General features: G+C 36.9%; 1 protein-coding gene across 4 annotated transcripts; it reads left to right on the forward strand.

The window, feature by feature from the left end:
* The first annotated feature begins 7 nt into the window (after window positions 1–7).
* Window positions 8–25,111, forward strand: LOC113476992. Of its 4 annotated transcripts, none has more exons than XM_026843043.1 (18): window positions 27–62; window positions 112–158; window positions 683–760; window positions 1,659–1,727; window positions 2,212–2,242; window positions 4,398–4,457; window positions 6,424–6,504; window positions 7,110–7,246; window positions 9,107–9,229; window positions 10,566–10,608; window positions 11,770–11,889; window positions 12,695–12,836; window positions 14,953–14,998; window positions 15,328–15,387; window positions 17,462–17,569; window positions 19,198–19,294; window positions 20,260–20,460; window positions 23,536–23,915. In XM_026843043.1, the coding sequence occupies exons 3-18, from the start codon at window positions 710–712 to the stop codon at window positions 23,613–23,615; spliced, it is 1,449 nt and encodes a 482-aa protein (XP_026698844.1). In that variant the 5' UTR covers window positions 27–62; window positions 112–158; window positions 683–709; the 3' UTR covers window positions 23,616–23,915. The 4 variants fall into 4 exon arrangements, with proteins under 4 accessions (XP_026698846.1, XP_026698844.1, XP_026698845.1 ...); XM_026843044.1 differs by lacking the exons at window positions 27–62; window positions 112–158 and adding exons at window positions 197–570; window positions 24,693–25,111 and having other exon boundaries at window positions 23,536–23,647; XM_026843045.1 differs by having other exon boundaries at window positions 8–158; window positions 663–760.
* Window positions 25,112–26,417: the final 1,306 nt, after the last annotated feature.

A 26,417-nucleotide genomic window follows, 5' to 3' on the forward strand; every position in this document is an offset into this window, starting at 1 on the left:
GAGAGGCCGGCGCGGCAGCGGGGCGTGTCGGCGGCCGCGGGGTGCCGGTTCCCTCGGCTCCTCCGGGCGCTGCCCGCTCCCGGGCTGGGGTAGGTCGGGCGCCGCGGCTGATGCGGGAGCAGGTGCCCGTCCCCTCCCCGGCAGAGCTGGAAGTGTCGGTAAGGCCACACTGTCCCGCGACCTGCAGGCTCAGCTCCGCGGGCGGCCCGGGGGCCGACTCGCTATCTCGGCGCCTCTGTTCCGTGGGGTTCGTAGCTTCTCCCCCGCCGCCCCGCGCCGTCACGGTCCGGAGTGGGATCGTGCTTTTTTTCTCCACAAAACCCTGTCGTGTTCTTGTTGCAAATGCAGACTTCGGGCACTGCGTGTCATCCGCCCCAGCCCATGCGCGTATTCAATCCCAGGAAAGAAAGGGGAAGCCTAAAATAGTTGGGATTAGTTTTGCTTCCTGGCTTTGTGTTTCCTCAGGGAAACTCTTGGGAGAAGAATTGTTTCTTTCCACGCTGTACTTTTGATCTCAAGTTAAAAATCCGATCGCTGGCCTGGAGGTGTAAAGGTTGAGTGTAACTGAAGGTGAGGCACAAATTAGAATTGGAATAAGCATGACCCTTAAGAAGGTGGAACAAGAATATGAATGATTTTGTGAAGCTAAAACTAGTTTGCAGTCTTTTTGTAATTTTCTTAGATCTTCCTTATCATCTAAAAATCAATTATGGATCCTGAAGCTGAGATAAAGAAGCAAGTAAACCCTTTCTATTGCAATGTAAGTATTTCTTACAGAAAATTGTAACTAAGACAAAATAATTTTGGTAGAATAAAGTTGGACTAAACCAGGTGTGAATTTTTTTTTCTCTCGAGCAAAATTGATGAATAGCACTGGAATGTAACTTATTTTGCTGTCTTTGTCACGTTTGACATGGATGTGTGTGTCAGGAGCTAATTTATAACAATGAATATTTTTGATAATATTATGTTTTTAGATAAAGGCATTCTTTTAAAGTGGAAGGTTAAACTGAAGCTTCTCTTCAGAAAACAAAGATCCTAATTTATCAAAGGTTCTCAGGTTTACTGCTGTTGGTTTTAAGCATCTTTGTTTTTTAGAGGAGGAGAAAATATTTGGTCTGCCTTGGTTCATTCACATGAATTTAAACCTAATTTGCTCCTGTTTTGAACCAGCCCAGGCATAAACCAGGTGAGACTGGAAAACTTCATATGCCTGTGAGTGAGGCAGGCCCCAAACTGATCAGAGTGAATGTGTTAGTCTGGATGAAGCACCGAGGAGAACTGGCTCATCTTAAGACAGGTGTACTGGCTTGTTTGTTAGAGTTATGCCATGCCTCTGGTTCAGACTTGGTTAATAGTGTGTGAGGAAGGGCTTGGATCTGTCTTTCCGCACAAAAATATGCTATTGAGATAGCTGCAGGGTTCTGGACACATCTGAAATGCTTGTGATGGGGAGATTCCTTCTCATTCCACCGTATTTCGGTGGCTTTGGAGCCTCATAAAGAAAAGTTCTAGAAGCTGCTTTAGTTTGTCATTGGAGGAGTAGTACTTACCTATACTGACATTTCAATAGCAGATTTGTTTTGTTTTGATATCAGTGATATATTTTTATTGTTGGCTCGTGTACAATGCTATAGAAATACTTCTCTTTAACCTAGATTTGCAAAATCTGGTGTGCTTCTGCATTAAACTTGCAGACTCACTTCCTTGGATTCAAACACAAGACGGTAAGATCAGTTTTTGAATGCACTTTTTGTCAGATTTTACAGATTTATTTAGCAGTAGAATATGAGTTTGAAATCTATTTTTAGTGTAGTTTTAAAACGTGCACTTTCAGAGATTTAGCTGGTTTTGTTGCTTTACTATTTTGTTTACTGTGATGAAGTATAACTTAGTCTTGTACATTAGTCCTATCAGAAAATGTTGTTACAACTTTGTCTCGTATTCTGAATTATTAAAGATGATACATGAGAATACGTGGCTGTTAATAAATGCAAAATGGAATTATTTAATTTATAGACAATTTAGGAAAAAAAATGTATGTCACTTTCAAGTTTCATGTATTTATCTATTTACCTGAGATAATGTGCAGTGTTGGTGTTAATCTAACTTATTTTATAAATAATAAAAGGTTTGCATTGTTATTTTTTGAACCTTAAGGGTGTGTCTGTCTGTCTTTCTTCCTTGTTGGTTGATGACTTGGTAACTTAGGTTGAAGAAGCACTGAAAGCTCATGGCATTGGTAAGTGCAAGATTTTTGACTTCCTATCCTGCACCTTTCTCCCCACCCCAGTGTAGGTGTTTATGAAACACACAAGAAAAAGACTTTCTCAAGACCGGTGCTTTAAGACCTGTCTCCTGTTCTTTAATGATCTATCTAATCCTACAGAAATCAGTCAATATGAGCAACAGGTATGCAAAGTTTATTAAGCACTAGCTACAGTACTACAAATCACCTACATTAAAGTTTTGAGAAACCTTAAAGAATTTAAGACCTTAGAGATCTTCAAGATTTAAAATAATTTAAAAAAAACCCTATTCTCCTTAAAGCATGTAGAAATGCTTTTTCTGTATATACTTTATATTTGGTTTATGAAAGAACTTATTAGAAATATTTTAATTAGCTGAAGCAAAGTATTTTTAATAGGTTTAATATATCATTAAACCTTCCCCAGGTCTTTCTGAAGTGCTTTAGTTCCAGAAAGAATGAAGGTCTAACTATGTTCGTAATAGTTTTCCTACTTCCGTTTCATAATGTACCAAAATATATTTACAGGTTACTACAGTGTGCTGCTCCTAGAATTTGAAAGTTGTGGCCTAAGTTATACGTAGTCATTGCGCCTACCCAATCTGAGAATTTTTGTATGGACTGTAAAGGAAATTTTCAGTGATTAAATATTTAGCAGCTGGATGCTGCTGAAACGGATGCTCTGAAATGTTTAGAGGTGAACCAGCGTTATGTCTTTTATTTCTTCTGGTTTTTTAAAGGATTGGTTGGCCACTAGAAGACTTGCTGAGTTCTAGTGACCAGAATATGATTTGTGTTATTAGAATCTTTGTAGGGTTATCTTCGTAACACTTCATTTCCTTTCTTTTACTCTTCTGATCTTTCCCTTAAGACTGTTTCAGAAGGTTTGTGGTAATGCAGCTGATATTAAGCAACATCTAATTTACAGGCATGAGCTGGCAGCTTCATCAGTTGTCAACACAATATAGTTTGTAACTTAAATACTCAATAAGAGTTTTCATGAAGATTATCTCTGTAATCAAAACATATGTGACTCTTTCTGATGCAGTAGTATAGGTTGAAGCCTGCTGGCTCTTGCCTTCTATTTAAGGTTTATTGTAAGCCTTATGCTCAACTTCTTATCAGTATCTGATATTTTAGTAGAGATTACTTGCAACAGGAGAGTAACAGGGTTGAGGGGCATTCAAGAGATGAAAAAAATTCAGATTTGCCCTTAGCTGGTGTTATTTCAGGCACTGTTAGTGATTTGTTTGTTTATTTACTTATTTTCATGTAGTAAAATGCTGACTTTTCTGAATTTCTGAAATCCTGTTCTTTTTTTCTTATAGCGAGCCCATTAAGCCTTTATTCAAGGAATAGCAACTTGCTGCCTTTGCATGCTCGGCATTCCTCTCCCAAACATACAGAATCTCAGCTTGTACAGATGTCTTTCTGGGTTCCTCAATGGCAAATCATGTTAATGTGGTCATCTCTGTCTTACCTTTCTTAAGGTTCTGCAGCTCCAGCCATATCACGTGCCATGTATAGACAGAAAAAAATATTTGTTTGGGAAGGGGATAACTGCAGACCTTTGAAAAAGACAGCAGGGTTGTGGGCTGAGTCAAGTGCCCTGGCAGGCAGTGTGTGGGCTGGCAGTTTAAGCACCTTAAGTTCAGTGGATTTAAACTGAATTGCTGTGATGTACTGCATTATTGTAGCCCTGAAATTTGTGAAATGAAGCTTGGTTCATTATAGAATAAAAGATATTTGCACTGTAGTGAATCAGTCAGACTTTTCCCATGTTGCAGGTTGTCTTCTATATAAGCTAAATTACAGCCATAATTATTTACAATTTAAGCCACTGTTTAACAGTTTAATTTTGTGATGTGTTTTTGAACCCATGTTGTGTGCTATCTAGTGGCTTGATTGGTCATCTTCTCTGCCTGCTTTATTTAATTGCCTGACATTAAATAACTTTGTCATTGTTTGGTGTAAATATTTTTTCTTTGTTTTTTGACAAAGAACCTTATAGCACATTCAAAACTAAGCTTATTTTTCTCATGTCAGCAAAAGCTCAGAGAGTGTTATTTAGAAAAAATCCATTATCATATATCAAATTGGTTTCTGTACTTACAATGTTATTTCCACTTCTGGTTTGTTTTTTGTTTAGTTAAAACAGCAAGTGGCTCAGGGGAGCAAGTGAAAACACCTGCAAAACTTCCTGATTATGGTAAGAATTTTTAAGGCAAACCCCCCCAAAAAACTTGGAAGAAATAAAAAGTTTTGAGGCACAGTGTTGCAAGTGATGTTGTGGTTTGAGCCCAGAGGGCAACTGAGCACCACAGGGCTGCTTGCTCACTCCTTCCCCTCAGGCATGGGAAGGAGAAAATAAAACAAAAGGCTCAGGAATCGAAACAAGGACAAGAAGGGATGACTCACTCATTAGGGTCACAGGCAAAAGACAGACTTGGGGAAGAAAAAGAATATCAATTTAATTCAAACACCACCACCACTTAAGAATCAGACAGAGTAGCACAGTGAGAAGTATAACCGCATCTTAAAAACACCCTCTCCCATCCCTCCCTTCTTCCTGGGTTCAGTTTTGTTCCTGATTACCTCCTCCTCCACCAGCAGTGCAGGAGTCAGGGAACTGGGTTGTGGTCAGTTCATCACGCTCTGCCACTGTCTCTGCCACTCCTTCCTCCTCAGGGGGAGGACTCCTTACACTCTTCCAGTGTGGGGTCCCTCTCACAGGAGACAGTTCTCCATGAACTTTTCTCTGACATGAGTCCTGCCCTTGGGCTGCAACTCTTCCCAAACTGTTCCATTGTGGGTCCCTCCCACAGGCTGCAGTCCTCCCAGCAACAGACTGCTCTAGCATGGGCTTCCCACAGAGCTACCTGCTCCAGTGTGGGGTCCTCCACAGGCTGCAGGTGAGGATCTGCTCCACTGTAGGCCTCCATGGGCTGCAGAGTGTCCCGGTCCAATGTCAAGGGAGGTTTCAGTATGATCCAAGATTAAGACACAAACGAGGTCAAATGCCTTATACCTCAAATAGGTTTTTATTATTAAAAAAGTGAAGAGGGGTAGTGATAGGACAGAATAGAAGGAAAAGGCAGAAATAAAGCAAGCATGCAGGATAGGGCTGCAAGAATAGTCACCACCATGGATCCAGTGATGTCCCGTTGGTCCTCAGTCTTCAGTTCTTCAGTGGTGGGTGCACACAGATCAGGCTTCAATGGTAGATGCAAAAAGAGAAAGATTTTCTGCTGCCTTTTTAAGTTCATCGTACCAGCTGATCAGCAAGCATATCTACTCGTGTTTAGTTTTTTTTTTTCTCTGGTCCAACAGGTTTTGTTGCATCCTGCATCAAGGGCAGGAATGTTTGCCTCTTACCAGTTCATTAGCAATGCATGCGTGGGGTCTGGCCTACACAGTAGAGCCACACATGGCTACAGGATGGGGCCAGCTCAGTCCATGTCTGCCCCTTTCAGGCTTATGTAAAGAGTCTGGACAATGCAACAGCCAAGAAGTGGAGAGTGCATCCTTCAATACACTTTTGCTTCTCTGGGCAGCATCCCCCAGACCAACTCACAGGCCGCAGCAGCTTCTTTTGGAGGTTTGCACAGACACAAGCAAGCTTTGAGACTGTCATAGGACGTTTCAGTCTCTCACACAGGGGCACAGCCTCCCCTGTCACCACGGGATGAAGGGTCTCTGCTCCAGCACACCTTTTCCCCTTCCTCCTTTCTTTTGCTGACCTTGGTGTTTGCATAGGTATCTCCCTCACAGCTCCTCGTTCTCTCAGGTTCCCACTTCTTAAATATGTTATCACAGAGGTGTAGCCACCGTTGCTAATGGGCTTGGGCTTGGCCAGACACAGATCCAGTTGGGAGCCAGGGGAGCTTTGAGAAGCTTCTCACAGGGGCCACTGCAAAAAATATGCTATAAAAGGAGTGCAAATAGGATTGGGGAGGGATAGTGTTTCTCAATAGCTGACTGAATTTGTGATGTGGGGCCATGTATAAGCAGGGATTTATTTGAATGTGAGTTTCTCAGCATATTTTCTCTAGGCCAAAGGTTAAACTCAGGAGTTTGTTTCATTTTGGAGGGTTTTTGTGGTGTGTTGTGCGACCATGAAGACTGATTGATAGATGGATGATTTGGGATTACATAAAATTGATTTTATCTTACAGTGCAAACTGAGCTAGAGAGGTTTCATGGACAGACCTTGGAAGAACAGCTTAATACATGTAAAGATTCAGAACCTGCACTTGGTGAGGACTTTTAATACTGTAACTGTTTGTTTGTGTGATGTTTACTTTTAAAGAGTATTGATTAATTTTTTTAAAATGTAAAGTTAGGTGATGTGTAATAAAATCTTATTATATTTACAATGAGTACCCAATATGAAAGTGACTGATCATAGTGACAAAATCACTGGATTTGGCTTGGAATATTTTTGATTAGGGTAGATACCAGATGTTGAGAATATTCTCTAGAAACAGTCTAAGGTGATACGACAAAAATGAACTTTGATTGAAATGATCGTTACTATTCTTTGCAGCTTAACTGCCCATCCTGTGGAGGGAAGAGAGAATGGACTGGACAGGAAAATAACTACAGGGGCATATATTAAAATACATTCCCTTCTAAATAGTTACAATAATAGTTACAACAATAGTTGCTATTACTTTTTAAGATTATTTTTTTTTTTAATTGTCAAGTCCTATGTGGTAAACATAAGGCGTCTTAAAAAAAAGCAATTTTGTACCTTTGATGTTGGGGAAGTCTAGACACTCAAAGAATAAAATAACTAATGGTTCTAAAACCATGTTTGACTTGCAGTAATCATTTCCTTTAATGCTTCTTATTAACACAGGACTTAATTATATAATTGAATACCGATCAAAAGACAATTTCCCTTTTCTCTATGAATGTCAGCTGTGCCACTGTAAAACAGGACTGAGTAACATGTTCATGCATGTTTGTGGTTCCAAACACAGACTGGCATACCTGGTAAGTTTTTAGAGTGGTGTTTTTGGTTTTTTTTTAAATGTAATGATTTCAGTAGAGAATTTGCTAGTCATATTATGATTATTTTTTTTTTAAAAAAAAGGTGTTACATAAGCTTTTGCAAAAATCTGTTTATATTGCAACTGTGCAACTGTGATACATGGATTTAAAAATCTTCTCATCAATAAGATGTATGCTTGTCCATTGCTGACACTGAGTTTTTAGTTTATTCTGTTTTGGTTGACTAGTAATGCCAATAATGAAATCTACAGCTAAAATTGACTAGAAGTAGGTTTTTGGTTAAATTTTGTATTATCTTAAAGAACTGGATCAATGAAAAAATTGTTCCATCTTTTGGATGTTTTAAATTAAAAGGAACATAATTATAAATTAACATGATGTGTATTGAATAGAGGTTGTGACATGGAATTGGGGGGGAAAAATGTTTTATCCCCAGTTTTGTGGCTGGACAAGCCATGCAAGTTCTGTGCCTGTTTTATGGAAATTTGCAAAGCTCTTAAGATTTATGTTGGCCCACAAATGCTTAAATATATTAAGCTTCTCAGTATATTTAGAGAAAAGAGGTTTTCCAGTCTTTGAATATTTTACTTGAATATACTTGTTTAGGATGGGCTTGAACAAAACTGAGAAGGCAATATTCTGAAAAATATTTTGATACTTCACATCAAATATGTGCTCAAAGTTGGAACTATATATCCCATGTATCTTGGAGCCATAGAAAGTTGTTGAGTTCATATAGCATTTTGAAGCAGTTTTAGAACTAATGTGTTATCAGGTGTACTGATCTGCAGAGATGGCCTTTGTAAACATTCATGCTGTTTCTTGTCATTAATTCAGATGTATATGCTGAGTTTTGATGTTGTCAGCTCTTGTATTTCTGGTTTTCTTTGAACTGTTTCCTTCAATTCTGAATCTTATGCTTGTTAACTGCACTCTGCTATATCCTTAAATACTATAAAATAATAATTCATCAGGGATAACTTTTAAGTCATGCACCTGGGATGGATTAACCTTAGGCAGTAGGAAAGGCAGGAGACTAAACGGCTGGAATTTGCTCTGCTGAAAAAGAGCTGGGGATCCTGGTGGATGACAAGCTAAAGATAAGTAGTGTACCTTGGTGACAATGAAGGCTAACAGCAAGCTGAGCTATACTAACAAGTGTATAGCCAGTAGATCAAGGGAAGTGATTATTCCTCTGTTCTTGATGCTTGTTAGGCCCTATCTAGAATATTGTGTCCAGTTTTGTGCTACTGCAGACAAGAAAGCTATTGATGAAATTGAGTCCAGTGGAGAGCTGTTAAGATCGTCAGGGGGCTGAATCACTTGTACTATGAGGAGAGGTTGAGGTAATTGGTCTTGTTCAGGCTGGAGAAGAAAAAGTGTCAGGGGGATCTTAATACTAGCCCTCCAATACCTTAGGGGAGATTATTAAGAAGGCAGAATCAGGCCCTTTATGGACATGCTGGTCAGGAACATAAATTCAGACAAGGGAGTTCTCCTACCTGACCTAAGGAAGGAGTTTTTCACTGTGAGGGGCAGTCTAGTGTTGGAGCAGGTTGCCCACAGAGATGGGGGAATCTCTGTATTCACAGGTTTTTAAGACCCCTGTGGACAAAGCTCTGTGTGACCAGTTCAGCGTTCAGCATCAACCCTGTTTTGAGCAGAAGATCGAGCTTCAGTCCCCTAAATTACTCTGTGATTCTATACATAATAATTTTAATAAGTTCTACTACGTATATATAAAAGTTGACTTATTTCCTGTGATTATTAGCTGTGCTAGATCTGGAAAGGTTTGTGTAGGATAAAGTGTGACTTCAGCATTTGCATTTCCTTATTTTTTAGAAACAACATTATCCTGAGATAGCAGAATCTGATGAAGTTAAGGGTAAAGGCTCTGAACTGAACAGAAAAGTTAGGCAAGTTGCATTAACAATTGAGAAGAAAGAAGGAAGAAAACAAATAAAGGTACATTTCTTTAAGAATTCCAGAAGTTTTCTATTTATTAAAAACCCAAATAAAGTAATTTCTGTTATGGTGGGCAGATCTGCTTTGGATTGTAGTAGAATCTTGCTTTTTTAGCCTTTATTAGAAGTGCTTTTTGTTATCTTAATAGTTCTTCCAGGATTATCCTGGACACAATTTCTCATTGGTCACTCCCTTCATAAGGACTGCTTTTGTTTGCTCATGCTACCTGAGTCTAGAGAAATGTGACTCTAGAGTGCACAAATAACACACAATATCTATATTAATATTTAAGCAATTCCCAGCTGGGGGTGTGTGTATGCAAAATAATTTGTTTCATTGTTGCTAGGAAACTACCTTTATGACTTCCCTGAATTAGTTTCTGCTTTGTTAGCACCTTGTGGCAATTTTCAGAGGAGCCAGGTAAAACTTTTGGTACCACAGAGGGAAGCGTGGGAATTTGCAGGTGGATATGGGGTTATCAACAATGCCATGGGATCACAGGAGCACTACAAGCTTAAATTCTTGGGGAGCTGCACCCTTAGAAGCATGTTCTTCCAAAAAGATCTTCATATTGCTTTCTGTTGATGTTTACACCACAATAGTATTTAGAAATGTTATTGTGTTTAAGCTCATTATATCCTGCCCATGTGAAAAAAGACCCCTGGTTCTTTCTGTGTGATACAATCATAGCCCAAGGATGTGAGTCTGTACTGATCCTGCTCTTTTCCTGATTAAAAAAAGTATGGGAATATTGGAAGATGAAGTTATTCTTCTGGAGTGAATGCTCTAGAAGGGAGAGACTTCAGATAATCAAAGTAAATCTGTCTGCATATCCTCTGTTTTTAACCTCTGCTTAAAAAGAAAACCAAAACTGACTATTGGCAACAACTTTTTCTTTTGACTTCATTAATTCAAATTTATTGACTCAAGACTGTGTATTTTACTTGAGATTTATGTTCATGGATATAGAAATAATTAATTCCATCTATGTTTTACAGTCTGTTTTGTTTTTCTAGGAACAGTTTCACTACATCCATAGCAAATCCATCCTTAATTTAAGGAACTTTTAAATAGAGCATGCATAACCCAGTTTAATTTTACTGCTATATTTTCTGAAACGAGCTATTTAATTTTTTTAGCTCTAACAAAAATTGTGGTAAAAAAAAAAATTAAGTGTCCAGGTAACTGACTTTTTGAATATCTGTTCAGGGATTTACACTTTTGTGTTTAACACTACTGATCATATGCTTAAAAAAAGAAGTATTTAACTCTAATGAAATACCTATGGAATAATTTCATTCACAAAATAGCTAACATAGATAGGTTTTATTTTTAGGTTGTTACAGATGCTCCGATAATGAGGAAGAGATGGCAAGAATGTAAGTGCACTCAATGGGATGTAAATTGTACATTTCTAATTTGGGTAAACTCCCTTTGATCTAAATCAGCTTGATTTAAGGGCAAATTGAAAGATTTGGTCAGTAATTGTAGTGTGTGCATATGTTCTAAGCGGCATTTTATATAGTTTATAATGAAAATTTAATGGATGAACAAATTCTTCCATGGGCAACGTAACTAGAGAGACCTGTTCTGTATGACTTTGTTCTCTCTCCCTCTTTCCATCCCAGTCCCCCTCGCTTCCAGGATCCTTTATCTGTGATTTCTTTTTATCTGGTTACTGCTGTAGCCTCTGCAGTGCCAACTACTCAAGAGCATTTTGATGAGCTGGGCAAAAGGAGCAGGTTGGAGATCCATATGTGTATTTAATTTGCGGTCCAGAAAGCCAGACAGAATTCTTAAAGCGCAGCTGTAGCTCTTCTCTGTGGAAGAGAGCTTTTACTAGCCATTGACATTCACTAAATTGTAGGAACATGGTATCTGTGAGAACTCTCCACTCAGTGTAATCTTTCAAAACTTATTGTAGTGCAATGTCACCCAGATGGACAGACAGTACAATTGCCTGCCACTTTAGGTAATGGCTAAAAATTGCTGCGAGACCCTCGTTCTCAGACTTACACTGAAAATAAAGATTTGAATTGAAACTAATGTACTTAATTTTAATGTATATTAGTAGGTAAATGTTGTCTCAAAATAGCTCAGTAGAAGTAATAAGAATATTATTTCTATAATGATCTAGATTAGCAGTGTTATACTCTGAAGAGGAGAGATATCCACTTTGAATCTAGGAAAGTGTTTTGAAATAAGTTGAATCCTATTCAAATTACGTTTCTTGACTGTAACCTGTCGGTTAATGTGTCTAATTTTGCACGTGGCTATGTGGCATTCTATTTGTAATATTTACATATTTTAAGAAATTTATGTATGTAATTATAACCATGTTATAAAATATATAACACTTTGTTATTAATTTGTAGTTCATTTTTAATATGCTGTCACACAATAATGCTTAAAAAATTATTCTTAATGTTTGTAACTAATAGTGCACAGAAACAGAGCTAGTTGAAATTGAAGTGCAGTTTTAGAATCCTCTTCTATCAAGATAATGTCCATTGTGCTACATTTCAAGCATGTTTGTTTAGATCCTGCTGCAGATGACAGCCCTTCAAAAGCTAAAGTTCAGCATGTGGATACATCACTTAGTAATGAAGAAAAATTGGATTGTAAAAATAAGGATGGAAAAATGCCAGACCTTATTCGAGGTAAGAGAAAAATTTTTTTTCATCAATTTTTTTTAAACTTTCACCAGTGCATGAATTGTTTACTCCATATGTGCCTGTTTATAGCTTCTGTAGTTATGTTCTGCTACAGAAGATGAATTCACACAGTGTATGGATGGGTTTGTGGTCTGTGGCAGTGGAAACAATAATCCCAGTGTTTGCAAAGAAAACTGTCCAGTTTTACTTAATGTCGCTGGATACTTCAGAACAGAAACAAGACAAGATTCATAATTAGAAATTTTTACTGTGCGTATTTTTGGCAGAAGAGGCACAGACTCTTTTTGGGCCTATAAGCTGTTCTTCAGTGTCACAAAAAAAAATGGTAGCAGCTGTATGTCATACTTTGTTTAGAGCACAAGAATAATAAAAAGGAAATAGATTGGATAGATTTTTTTTTTTTAACAACATTGAAGGTATTTGGCTAATGCTTATTTTCTTGAAAACAAAACCAGAATTAAATATAAAATTTAGTGAACACTGTGTAACTGAAGAAACATCAGAAGTTGCTGTATGGTTTTAGACTTATTGTCAAAGGTGAGACTAGGGTTTTGTCTGAATGCATTATAATTATTCTCATTCAGAGTATTTCTGATCAGAAAAATGAACTTTTGCTTCGTGGCTGAACCAAATCTTTGATTTTTAGGTTTAGCTTTTATTTCTTCACAAGACACTTTACTTACACCTTCAGGTTTTATTGATGTTATCTTTTAAAAAATGTAAGCAAAGAATACTTTTAAATTAAAATATTGGAAACCCATTACTAATTATACTGGTTTTATTGTTTTAGATGAAAAGAGTGTTCAAGAGGAGCAGGAAAAAAGTCAGAAAGAACAGGCAAAAACAGATGAGAAGGTTGAACCTAATAAGGCTATCGAAAGCAGCAAAGGCAACAAGACTGAAGAAGGCAGCAAAGACAACAAATCAGAAAAGTAAAACAAACAACAAAATCCACCCCCTCCCCAAAACAAAACTCTTAAAATTTACTCAGAGGAAAATGTTGTAGATGGTAACTGTCTACACTGGATTTGCATAGAGTATACTGTGAGGAAGAAAGGCATGCTGTAATACTAAAATGCTTGTCTTCTGAGATTGTGCTCAGCTGTAAACTTATCTCATAAACAGAAAACCTGGTGTATGTAAAGTGACCTCAGATTTTGCTTTAGATGCAACTAATTTTTATGTTTAACTGTGTTATCCTTAAGGCATAATCCTCATGTATTACAAATTCAAAAAGCATGTCCCCTTGCAGTTCAAAAACCCTCTGTTATGGGTTCCTGTCAGATAATTAGGGTGATACATGAACTGATTTTAGAAGGAAAAGATAATCAGTAAATAGCTGTAACAATTGGAGTTCATCTTTACAAAAGATTTCATAGAGGAACAATAAGTATTGTGTGTGGTTCTAAATGGTGAAACTGTGCTTGCTATTTGTAAACATCTTTATTGTGAGTTTAGTTTGAACTATCAGCCTTTGTGTGAGGGGGTTATCTCCAACATCAGTCATCTTTGTGCAACATCAGGAACCACAGGAAAGCATTCAATAAGGGATATACATGCATCAACCCAAACATAAGACTTTTGTTCCAACAGTTAGTTCTTTGGTTTTGCTCTAATGACATTCTCTTGGAACATTTATTAATGTTAAACCAGTAGTATCTTTCCAGATGTGGAGGGCTAACACCTTTTGCTTGTTTACTGTTACCCAGTAAAAGGAGAAATTTTCTTGTTCCTGAAATATCTTTCTGTAGGACTTTTGCCTCTCTATGGGGCAACCATTAAGAGAAGGATTAATTGGAACCAGATTCAAGTCCATCTTTGGATCTTTGTGTTAATTTGTCTGGCTTCCAAATAAGTGTAACGATTCTTAATCTGAAGAGTGAATTAGTTCATGAAAACATCAATAATAGGGAACTAAAAAACTCAGATATCCACATCTGGAAATGCTGCTGTCTATTTCTCTTTCTACCTGAATGTCTATTTCTGTTCTACCTGACTGTGCAGTCCTGTACTTTAAAGAACAGCATCCTTTGGAAAATCACTTAATGTTATTTTAATCCCATTGTTCAGATAGATCCTGGGTTAACTGAGCAGCCGGTTGTTACAGTGAGAGACTGATTTGGAAGTTAGTTACTAAATTAGGACTTCAGCTTGTTCCTTTACTGTTTATTTTTGTGAGACTTCTGAGAGATGTGAACTCGATATATAGTTTCTTAAAAGGAGTAAAATCAGATTAGCGTTGATGGCAAGCAGTCAAATGATGTTTCCACTTAAAGATTCTGCAGTATCAGCCCGAGAATTTCTATTACTTCTTATTTCTTTGTAGTGAAGTTCTGTACAGATAATCATCTGAAGATGTAAATTATTTTGAGTTCATTAAAGGTATCATTTGCTTTTACTACACTTTTGATTCCTAAGAAAGATTTCAAGAAAAAGGAGGGATTAGGCTTGGCAGTCATATGGGTTTGGTTAATTGAAAAAAACCCCAAACCACTCTCAGCCCAGGTTTGGGCTTGCAAAGGGATGGAATGCTTCGACAGTAATTGTAGTTGCAGAACAGCACAAACATGGGTTAGTAACTTTTAGCCATATGAATCTTTGTATGCACTGTACCCCTGTGGCTACACTGTAAAATACTTCTTTTTATAATTCTTTTATTTTTGTACTTCTTTTTATATTTTTTGTAAAGCCAAGTTTGCGAAGTGCTGATAAAAATCATATTGTAATTAGAGGCCTTGTCTTTCTGCAATGCATACAAAAAGCTTGCAGCTTTTACTATCAATGTCAAACCTTTTCCATAATTCTGTGTTTTAGAACTTACGTACTAGCTAAGCACACTAAAAACCCCTTTATAAACAATTTTTACGATGATATCTGGAACTACTGGGATTTCTGGAAGGAAGTAACGTGATCTGTCAGAGTGTGTCAGAACGACTGTAGTAGTAGCGTGTCAGGAATTTAAACTGATTATCAGTTATTGACTGGCTACATTGTTGATAGATCAACCAACTGTATACTAGTTTATTTGTTTGTTTATTCTATCTTAAGGTGTGAGACCAATAAACAATCGCAGGAGGAAAACGAGGAAGTTGAGGTGAGTATTTTTCTGCTGATAGCTTAGTTCAGTTTATAAATAGCTGGGGAAGTAATTGCTTTAATATATGTTTGGCAATGGTGTTTGCTTTTGCTTATTCAAATTGATAATATTATTGACAATAAATTAGGCACAAGTTACTAAACAAAGCTATTAAGAACAAGGTATTCTCTTATTTTGTCATGAAAACACATGTACACGTTTCATACAAGCACATGCAATTTAATTAGAGGAAGAATCTTGAATAATGATAATAATTAATTTTTAATTTTAGTTATAATTACTGCACATAATAGATCTCTGGATTTTTCTTTTGTTATATTAAACAGCAAGAACTTACATCAAGTCCTGAAGAATTCTCTAGTCAAGAAGAACTGTTGGGTTATTTGGTGAGTGTTAAATCTTACATTGTAATGTAATTGTTGAAAAAAAATCATCACAGAGTTACTAAGTTTAAAATGTACCAAAGTACCATGAAAGTCAAAATATAGGCAGTCTGCTAATCTAACAACATATTTTGTCAGAAGGTGGGATTCAGAATAAAACTAATATTGTTGAATTTATAATATAGCTATTCATTCTAAAGTTTCTAGACAGGGTTTTTGCCAAAGTATTGGTTTACTGTCAGAGGAATGACTTGCATTGAAAATTAATGTATTTTTCTCAGCTATAGCTTAACTCCACTCCTGAACTATGTGATTAAGTAAAATAACCTTTTAAAGTTTGTTTTCCTTTCTTTTATAATTACTCCATCATTTTCAACTGCGGAATGTGGAAAGATGTAAGTCAATAATGGAAGGAAGCAGAATGAAGAAAAGTATCTGAGATATGTAGAAAGGAAAGAAGCAATTTTTAAGAAATAAAATACAAGTTGTATACTTAAACAAACACCATCCCACCCCACCCCCAAGCCATGAACTAAAAAACCCTACCTATTCCATTTGTAAAGTAAGTGGCAGAACACCTGAGTTCTGTTCAGATGTTGGAAATGTGTTATGTACATATTTACAGCAGAGATACAATCAATGAGAGTGGAAAATTAGCAGCTTCCAGTTGTCAGATGTATTAACTTTTGTGGTCTTGCATGCAGAAATGGTGATTTTTATTAAAAGCATCAGTGACAAACTGTACGAAAATCCTTACTGATAGTTGCTGTGACACAGCTACTGCATGGCAATTTAAGCACTGTTGGCTATCATAAAATCTTTTTTCCGCTGTTTAATAGGGAATTATTAGGTGTAAAGATTGCGCCTTGCTAACAAAACTTGAATTTGTTTTGAGGCATCCTTTGCTTAGTATGATTGCCCTCCAAGAACAAAAGAGGACTGCTAGGAATGTGATTGGAACAATGTTCTGGTTTGGAAAGTTTGAGAATTGTTTAATATTAGCATCTACAGTAATTTTAAAAAACTGCATTATGTGTTTCTGTTGCTGGATTCAAAAGGTTTCGTGTGTAGTAGAAAGTAATTTTACAAGTATTGTTTCAGGACTTGCTGTTTATATCATTGAATAATTCCAGTTGTTCAATAATCATCCATACTGTATAATTTTTTTTAATTGCGAAAATTGGTATGCTCAGATTTGTCATTAAAATAATTGTATTTGTTTTTTCAGCTGGTAGCAGAGATATCCTTGCCCAAGTTTAATCTTTTTTCTGCCTATTTGATAAGATCTTCTTTAAATATAACTTGTGCAGACCAGGAGAGTAAATACTATTAGTGTTAAAAATATAACATAATCCCTGTTATGCTGTCACATATTATCTTAATGCTAGTTTTTAATTACTTTTTTCCATTGTCTGGAGTGTTTAAAGGTGTCTGTTTCTAATGCAGAGGACTTTGAATTGTTAGGACAGACCTGCAGTTCTGTTACATTGTGCCCAGTGGAAGTGGTTTTGACAGGACTTCATTAGTATAGATGAGAGGATGATGCATGTAGCATGCTCTGTGAGGGCTGTTGGCGCTAGAACTTGCTCCCCTACCAGAGCTTCAGAGTAAGATTGCTTTTTCCTTAGGCTTTTGGAGAAGAAGAAGGTTAGTATAAGGCAAGGTGGCATATATTTCTAAATTCAGTGGTGTTCTGCTTTTTTGCTACTTTCTGGAGAAATGGGCTGTGACTATATTGCCTCAGGGAAGTTGTACACATTCACATTTGTATGCAGGTACCTCAGAAAGAGATCAAAATACTTAAAGAAAAGCATTTTCCTGTATGTATTTCCAGGCATATTCTTGGTTGTTTCTTTTCAAATGGCTATTTCAGGTAGCTGCATCTTCTTTCTGTTAGGATCTTCTTCCATTCCAACTCCCCACCCTCAATTAACTATTTGATTTGTAACTTCAGTCATGTCTGATAGAAGGATAAAGACATAAAAAAATGAGGTTCCTACAGTTTTTGTTTATATGTGGTGATGTTTTAAAAACTTTCCTTCTGAAAGATTATGTTGTGTGGTTTTTTTTTTCCTAGCAAAGTTTTGAGATACTGAATGAAGATGATGCTTCATTTATCCTAAAAGTTACACAGACTCTTACAGATGCACTGGTGGAATATCGTCAACAGGCCGCATCAAACAAAGTAATGTGGCTTTTGTTTCGGCTTTGTTCTACAAATCTGTAGATTCCTGTGATTATGCTTTTTTTTTTTTTTAATTATTATTACAAATAGTTTAATTAAAGTTTTGCGGAGACTATTTTACGTTTTGCCCATTAAATACTTGAACTTTTGTAGTGATGATAGGATAAACATAGTTTTGCTATTGAGTCAATATTTTCTGTTCAAGGTGCTTGCTTTTTTTTTTTTTTTTATAGAAGCTAAAAATCATCTTGTCTCTCTATTTCCCATGCTCTTCTTTACATTTAAGTTTTTCTGCTCCTTTGGACCCTTTTCTAACTTAAGCTTTTCTCATCTCCGCTGACCTCCCTGACACTCTTTTCTATATCCCATTTTCATTGACATCAGTTTGCTTTCTTATACAAGGTTTGGTCCTACTCTTTGGACTGTTCCCTTTGAGTTCTCTTTCTTCCTTCACTATTCCTCCACCCAGTTTTTCCCCTCTCTGCTATTACTTTTGACTGACTTGTCCTTACATAAGCATAGTATGGAGGTGTTGTTAAGTAATTTGAGGCTGCTGTGGTTCCCACCTGTGTTCCCTATATGTGCAGTTTACATTCCATTATACCATAATCTTCAGTTTCCACTCTTGGAATGACTTTTTGTTCATTGCCCTGTTGTCAACAGGGATGGCAGGAACTTTCCTCTTGTGGTGAACCATTCAACATCATTGCTATAGGAAATACTTTTCTTTATCCCTCCTAGCATTTCTTGCAGAACTGTCAGTGTTGAACAGACTTCTCATTCACCACAACAGCTACTCCTCCTACTACAGCTACTTAATTACTTTTTTAATTAAAGGGTGACCTTAAGTGGAAAATGCCAGATGAGGGTAAGTAACAGCCAAAAAGCCTGAGAGAATCACAGAGGTGACACTTTAAGAAAAAAAAGTTTTGTTTCTTCTTTTAACAGCCTGTCTGAATTCAGGACTTAATTATAAAGTTTATCTTTGTTCCCCATATCCATATTCCCTCTATTGCTTACTTTCTGCCCCAAAGGCAATAATTCTCCATGATAAATTCCATGCCTATAGTTGTCATTAATTACTTACTGTCTTTTTCTTTCTCATTAAGCTTACTTTCACGTTATTCCTGCTGGTTTTTCCATATAGGATTTTGTTGTTTTATTCATATGGTAAAAGGACAAAATCTGACATGTTATAAAACAGCTAAGTTCTAACTGAAGTAACTTTTAACCTACTAGTTGTATAAAAATAAAATGTTTTCCCACATTAGGGGTTTTTAGTATTCTAAACTGTGATCTTTCAACTGGTAATTTTTAACTAAATCTTTTATTCTCAGTGTAAAGTGCTTCCTTTTAGACCTGACAGGTTGAGAATTGGGCTCTGTAAGTACCAATTCTTTGCCTAATACTATGCCTTTTCAGATGTAGAGAAATACTGTAAGCAGTGTATATATACATAGAAGTTCATTACCAGCTGCATGATTTTCAAAGAAATACTTGATTTTTCAGATCTGGTAGCAGAAATACTGGTCTTTTATTTGGTTTGTGATCATTAAAAATGTAGTAGTTCATCATTTCAAGAAGTTATCTTGATGAAACTCTGAATGCAACTTCTTTCAAACTCATAGGACCTCTTAGATACTGAATATAATGGAGAAGCAGCATTGGAATATTCCACAGAACAGTCTGACCTGACTTCAGCAGATATTAGTGACTCTGATACTGGTAATACAGTTTTGCAGTCTTGAATGTGCTTTAATCTTAACACCTTGCATAAATTTTAATAAGCCTTTTTTTCCTGTTTCTCTAAAAGCAGAGTTTAAGAGTAGAATAAAGCCAGGATCAAGTACTGTAAATTAATAGGTGGGGGGGCTGGGGTGTGTGTTCCATCCTCTACAGATGTTAGAAAGGGCAGACTATTAAAAAAACCATGCATCTTACTTAACTGTAGGATTTGGGGAGAAATTGAATTAGTATCAACTCTGACTTTCCTCTGTTCCGAGGCAACTGTTTCTGGGTTTTTCTCCCCTGCCCTCCTCCCTTTTCTTTCTCATCTTGGTGGTGAAGAGGCTTAGTGCAGGCTTAGTCCAAACAAGATGTTAGTGGAAACAAAATTATATTTCATAGGATGGATAATTCTGTTTAATACCTGAATATTGCAACTTCTTGGCTTCAATACTTCTGATTAATTCTTTCAAAGAATCTTTGATATTTTTTAGGTCACATCCTTCTTGATATAAACAAATTGTTATTTTTCTCAAGCATAGGAAGAGTACAATCATATGCCTGGAGAAGCAAAATACCCAGAATACTAGTGAAGCTATTCTGTATGATTTAATTTTTTTAGCGTGCGGTGTCAATTTTTTTTTTTCTAGGAAGTTTAGCTTTTGAAAACCTCCATTAATACAATGCTAATACCAAAATTTCAATGACTCACTTGGAATTTCTGGTTCCTTTTTGAAAGCATAATGGAAATAGCTTCCACCTACCTCCCCACCTGTGTTTCTCTAGGATTTTCTGTAAACAGAAAGCATTCCTGACTCTCAGTTGTATGAAAATGTAGCAAAGTCAGATGTGAACATTACCAGCAGTGCTGCTGTGCCAGACTGAAAAGCCCTATTTAGAGAAATAAATAATGGAGACTCTTCAGAATCTTCTTTTACTGAAAAACAGTATTTCTCTTCTTAAAGACTATTCAAGCAGCCGATCAGCTAAGCAGTCCTTATCAGTAAATGAAGATGATGAACCCCAAAACTTTTCAACTGGCTCTTCGGAAACAGCATATGAGAACAACATCACTACTGAATTTTTGAACAGTGTAAGAAATATGAACGTTGAGGAAGTTACTGCTACTCTACACAAAATAGCAGCAGCAAATCCAGCTTTCAGAGGTAACTCATGTGTATGTGCATGCACACATATATGAAAATATACATAACATAATTTTGTTAGCTCTGTCAAATATTAAGTACTATATGGGTCATAGAACTTTGAGGTATTAAGGAGGGTTGAACAGACTTTTTTTTCCCCTTCTAACTTTTGCAGGATCCAGTTTAAAAATGGTAATTCAAAATGGCTGCCATCACATGCAATGTTAGTTGCTGAATTTGTTTTAAAATTCTTTCTCATTTGTGCATAGTAACATTTACATGATGAAAGTAAACTAAAATCAAGCATATTATTAGTAAAAGAAAGCAGAATCTATTGCCTGTGATATAACTGGGAGAACAGTGGTTTTGCGAATGCCAACAGCAAAGAAATTTGTATTTCTTGATTCCTGAAGGAACTGTACTTGCACAGTAATGAATCAGAGACAAGTAGTCTTTCTTTTTCTTACAAGTTCCTAATAAGTTTCAGCTACTAAACATTCTCACATCTTCAGCCAACTGCTACTCTTTCTTCAGAAGCTTCCTGAGTACATTTTTAAGCTTCTCAGAATGTGTTTAAGATCATCATGGTAAAAAAAAACCAAACAACAATAAAGACAAGTACATTGTAGAGAAGCTTAAGATATTCTTTATCTGAGTGCTCCCTGTGGAAGAAACTAGAGAGAGTACGGTCCATGCCATAACTTCTCCTTGGGCCTGTGTGCACACAACTCAGCAGAGTATATGTTTGGAATGGAAGTTCTGGAACCAATTGACAACATAAAAGACAATGAAAGTAGTAAACTGTTATAACTCTTCCATGAATATCAGCTGGTCCTAGGAACCTCCAGAACAAAATGATTAAGTTACTGATGGTAGTGATTTCTCCCATAAAGTTTCCTTTGGAACCTGCAAATTTGTGGGTGGCAAACTTGGTTCTTTTATGCATATTTGTCTCTTTTTTTTAAAAGGTTTTGTTGTGTGTTGAACTCAACTGCTTGGTCACTGCCCACACCCCATCCCCCAGAGCTGGACAGGGAAGAGAATAACAAAAGAGAGGGGGGAAAAAAAGTGAGAAAACTAGTGGGTCATGATAACAGTTTAGGAAGTGAAAGGAAAGAAAAGGTGGGGAGGAACGAACGATGCAAAGACGACTGCTCAGCACTTCCCACAAGCAGATTGATGCCCTGCCAGTCTCTGAGCAATGGCTGCCTTGGCAGCCAACCCCACCCCCTTGTCCCCCCCCAGTTTTTATTGCTGTGCATGATGTGTGGAATATCCCTTTGGCCAGCTTGGGTCAGTTGTCTCAGTTGTGTCCCCTAGTAGTCTTTTTCCTATTCCCAACCTAATCACCATGGGTGCGAAGAGAGGGAAAGAGAGAAGGCCTTGATGCTGTGCAAGCACCCTTCAGCAAAAGCCAAAATACTTCTGTGTTATCAACATGATTCTGGCCACAAATCCAAAACACAGCACCATACAGGCTGCTATGAAGAAAGTTAACTCCATCCCAGCCAAAACCAGTGCAGGGTTCTAGGTGATCTTTGAAACTACCGACTTCTATTCTACTGTTTAGAAAAACAATGTAGAAATTAGTGCAGATTTGGAAAAGTATGATATGCTTAGAGTGGTTGGTGGGGAATTAATATAGCTTTTGTGGTAAGAAAACCTTCCTTACAGACTTTCTGGAGTTGTTTGAAACGGGTCAGCAAAGGAGTCAGATAAAGGTACTCTTATCAGAGGCTTTTAAGGGAACTAACTGGCTGTGGGAAAAGAGGGAAATCCTTGCATTCTTAAAATAATAAATATAGAGCAAATGGGCAATTGCTTTTTACAATGAAAAGATGTTCCAGTAGAGAACCAGTTATAGGTCTGTGCTATTTAGTGTCTTCATCTTCAATTTTGTCAAATTTTGAAACAGTTAACAGTGTTAGTTGACTGAATTTCAAAAGCTTCTCATCAGACCAGTGGAAATGCCAACTTATCAGTCAGAAGAATATGCTGAATACAAGGAATTAAAGAAAGAATGAAAATAAAGATGGGAGTCATCATTTTGATACTGCATAAGCTCATGCTTTTCCTGTATCTGGCATAGGGCATACAGTTCTGTTTCCCTTATTTCAGATAAAGGACTTTATTACTGCAAAAGGTTTAGAGAAGGCAACAAAATATGGGAGTATCTTCCATATAAGAAGCAATAGAAAGCTAGTACTCTTTGGCCTGGAAAAGAGATGACTGAGATACTGTAACAGAGATTTGTAAAGTCATGAGTGGATGGAGATGACAGACAGGATTCTATTATTTTTTATCTCTTTTGATCCATAAACTTGGAATAGTGTGGGAGTCCAACTTTAAAATGGACAAAAAGAGATGGTTCTTCATGCAGTAGTAGATGGATGATCTATGGAAATCCTAGCAAAAGGCTACAGTGGATACAAAAAATATTACAGGTGTCCTTGTCTTTGTTCTGTGGGCCAGACTGGGTAAGTTTTTGGAGGAAGACTACTGAAAAATTTGCTGTATCAGACTTGGAAAGTTTCTTGAGCTGAAGATGATCTGAGATGGGGAGAGCATAGTATTCCCACACCCCACCAAGCATCAGGCACACTTGCTCTGCTCTTACTCTTCCCTTAACATTTGGCTACGAGTGCTGAATGTTTATTATTAACCACTTAAGCAGTCCCTGTGTTTCTTCTACTTCTCTCTCCCCCTCCTAAAGTCATGGGCATTAGTTTCATCAAAGCAACGTGGCCTTCTTGCTTGTGTTCAGAAGATGACACTTTGACTTACTGTTACAGTAATAAAATCAAGTATTTCTGGTCATGCTTTCCTGATTATCAGCTGCAGATTTTTCAAGGTTGGAGACAGAGTAGAGGGGAAATACAGACCCTTTAACTGAATGAGTACAGCTGATCATAGAAATACAGTTACAATTTTCAGGCACATTCTGATTGTTAACAGTTAGTGTGTTCTTCATTTAATAAGAAAGGATCCAAACTCATGTCAGCATCTCAGTGTTTCATTATAACTTGTGCTTTTAAATGTATTTTATCATAAACCCACTTTTTTCTGTTTTTGTTTGTTTGTTTGCCTTTAACTAAGGAATTGATATTCCAAATGTTATAAGGATCCTGACTGAAAGTGGAACTCTGAGAAGACCAAGCAATGGCAGCACACAGTGACATGGTAGTTAATATAGCAGTGTTTACCTTCTGTAAGTTTGTTGTTTTACTTAATATGAACTCAGTGTAGCCTATTTTGCTATGTTCAAATTTTGTACAGTGTTATTTTAATTAAATGAATAACTTTGTTTTGAGGTTCTTGTTATTTATTTCTCCATATAGCTGAAATTTCTGTATTGTGGAAAGGTTGTAAAGCTCATGTTCTTTCTTTCCATGTTAAAACACACTTTTAAAACAGGTAACTGTTGTTTTTCTTAATATCATTAAATACCATACATTGACAGATCTTTTCTTATTGTTGGTTCTTTTACAAAGAGTTATCAGCAGAATGAACTACTGCAGTCAGCAGTACAAATTCATCCTACAACAAATACTCGTAAGTTATTCCCAGTGGCCGCTGTGCCTGACTCAAAAGCTTTTGTAATCAAAAATCCTCTCCCGTATAAGGATTACTAATTGGTCTCTGCATATTTTTTTTAAATAATTAAAAATAGTAATAAAAAGTCAGTGCTGTCAGTCCTTAGTTCTGCGTTGAGAAGTGCCTGGATTATAGCCAATTTAGGGAGCCTAGACAATTGAAAGCTTTAGCAAAGTCAACAGAGGTTGGCCATGCTTGCAAATTCAGGGGTATGTCCCAAGAGATCTCACCAGACTATGGTTAAGAGGCACTGATGTGCTAGCGGAAGTATCATTTGCCTTCTCTTATCCCACCAGTATGAGAATGAAATGAAAGCTGGTTTATACTGTCTGTCATTTCAGGCTCTTTTAATGTGAACTTTTTCCCAACTAAAGCGGTAGTATGTTTGACTGAACGTAAAGGTCTATATATTAATGATTACTACTTTTGTAGCATGATGAAAGATGTTTTGGATGGTTACAAATTAGTGTGCTTGGGAGAAAAAAAAAAAATAATTAAATTGTGTAATTAAAATTTGCTTCCTGCTTGTGATGTTGGGTAGCATTCAGTGGTTCTAATTAAAGCTCTTCTGCTTTGCAGCCAAATGCTGGTATAATATAGACATGCCGGGGCCAGATGGTAAATGAACCTTTTAATGTTAACTTACATTTTTTTTTGAGATCTGAGTGGAATTGAGAATCCTCATCCTGATGGTTTCACATCTTCATATCATGGAATGCAAGATGCCATAAAAATAAGGTAACAAAGAAAGTAGCAACAAAATTGGTTAGTTTTGTTCTATTAACAGACACAGGAATAAGAAGTTCACTGACAATTAAAGAAATTAAACACAAAATGCTGCTTTAAAGAAATTGTGAAGAATTTCTGGAATGCCTCTAAATATGTTTTTGTCAGAAGCAGAGATAGAACCAGAGCTGTTACAGCTCATTTGCTCTGTAACAGGGACAATGTTAATACCTACTTACATGGAGATGAGCTTGATCAGTAAAAACATCTTTTAGTTGATAGGAAATTCTGAATTCTGTTCCTGTAATACAGAAAATAATAATAGAAACATTTTTTTTTGTTTGTTGTCAAAGTGTAGAACATGCTATTAATTAAAATAATAAAATCAGAGTGTTCAGCTGTTGGAAATCACCATTTTTTGGGACAACTTCTTTTTCCTCTTAATGTGGAATCGTACCTAGTGGAAATAAGGTTAAAATCAAGTTGAAATTTCTTGGATTTGAGGTTGGGTTTGGGTTTTTTTTTTGTTGTGTTTTTTTTTTTTTTTATTTGATGCAGGAGAAGCATGACGAAAATGGAAAGACCTTTGAATCTATAGCACACATAAAATGGTTTGAATGATATGCTGCGGAGTGCTGCTGCTGCTTCTCAAAGACAGCTGAGAAAACTGAACTGCGCAAAAATCATAAAGTGCATGCTTCTGGAAATGTTTACTGAGAACATAGTCTATTCAGTTGTATTTTCCCCTTGGTGTTTTTTTTTGTTTCTGGTGCAAATAGATGCTGCAAAAGAATTGTTTTGTTCTTTTATCTGCCTGTGTTTTGTGATGGCTTGGTATATTCTCACACTAATGGAAAACTGTATGCTTGTTCCAAAACTATTTTTAGAGATAATGTTTTACTTGTGCAGGAATTGCAAACTAAAGAAGAAAGTCATTCTCCTTACTAATGATGCTTGAATGATGTTGCTGACCATATTTAATACCATCCATTTTGTTTCTCACAGCGACAGCAATGCAGACATCTGGGGTAACTGGAGAATTTATAGAATTAAAATTTAAGCAATAGCAAGAAAAGCTATGCTGAGAGAAGAGTATTTTTGCTTTTAGCTTTACCATAGTTCTACACATGCGAGACCAGAGAGCTACTGGGAAGTGATTTTTTTAACGAAAAAAATGCCTAACATCTATGCCCTTTAGAAGGCAGGAGGTGGGCAGAAGGGTATTCACAGGTGAAGTGATAGGAAGTGAAAAGTTCTGAGTGTGCAACAGAAAAGTTACTGTCTGGTGTCGACTGTGATGATTCCTGTTCTAGGCAGGTACAGAAACATCGTCTTCTTGCGCTGCTTTCCTGCGTCTTGTAGGATGTGCTCTGTCCTGCCAGGAGAATTCATTACCCGCTTTTAAGCAGCAAGCTTGATCTAGGTATCAGCGTACAAAATGATATCGTGTGCCTGGTGCTTCGATACCGCATGTGACACCTGAAACACGGGCGCTGACTCCGCATTCTCTCTTCTACGTGTTTTCCAGCTCGACAAGCGCAGGTGCCGGGATCTGCTCCTACTAATGCGTCGTTACCACCCGGGAGCGCATCACGCCGGGGCAAAGAGAAAAGTTAAAAAGAAACGTTGGCGGTCCGTCGTTATGGTTGAACACTAAA

Source organism: Athene cunicularia, assembly GCF_003259725.1.
Source record: "Athene cunicularia isolate RWA chromosome 2 unlocalized genomic scaffold, athCun1 chr2_part1, whole genome shotgun sequence".
NCBI classification, from domain to species: domain Eukaryota; kingdom Metazoa; phylum Chordata; class Aves; order Strigiformes; family Strigidae; genus Athene; species Athene cunicularia.

Excerpts from the sequence above, each read along its gene's own strand:
- LOC113476992 (XM_026843045.1), top strand. The coding sequence starts at position 710 with ATGGATCCTGAAGCTGAGATAAAGAAGCAAGTAAACCCTTTCTATTGC. Across the intron at positions 761-1,658 it reads TAAACCCTTTCTATTGCAAT|ATTTGCAAAATCTGGTGTGC; the intron begins GTAAGTATTTCT and ends TCTTTAACCTAG. Across the intron at positions 15,388-17,461 it reads AAGAACTGTTGGGTTATTTG|CAAAGTTTTGAGATACTGAA; the intron begins GTGAGTGTTAAA and ends TTTTTTTCCTAG.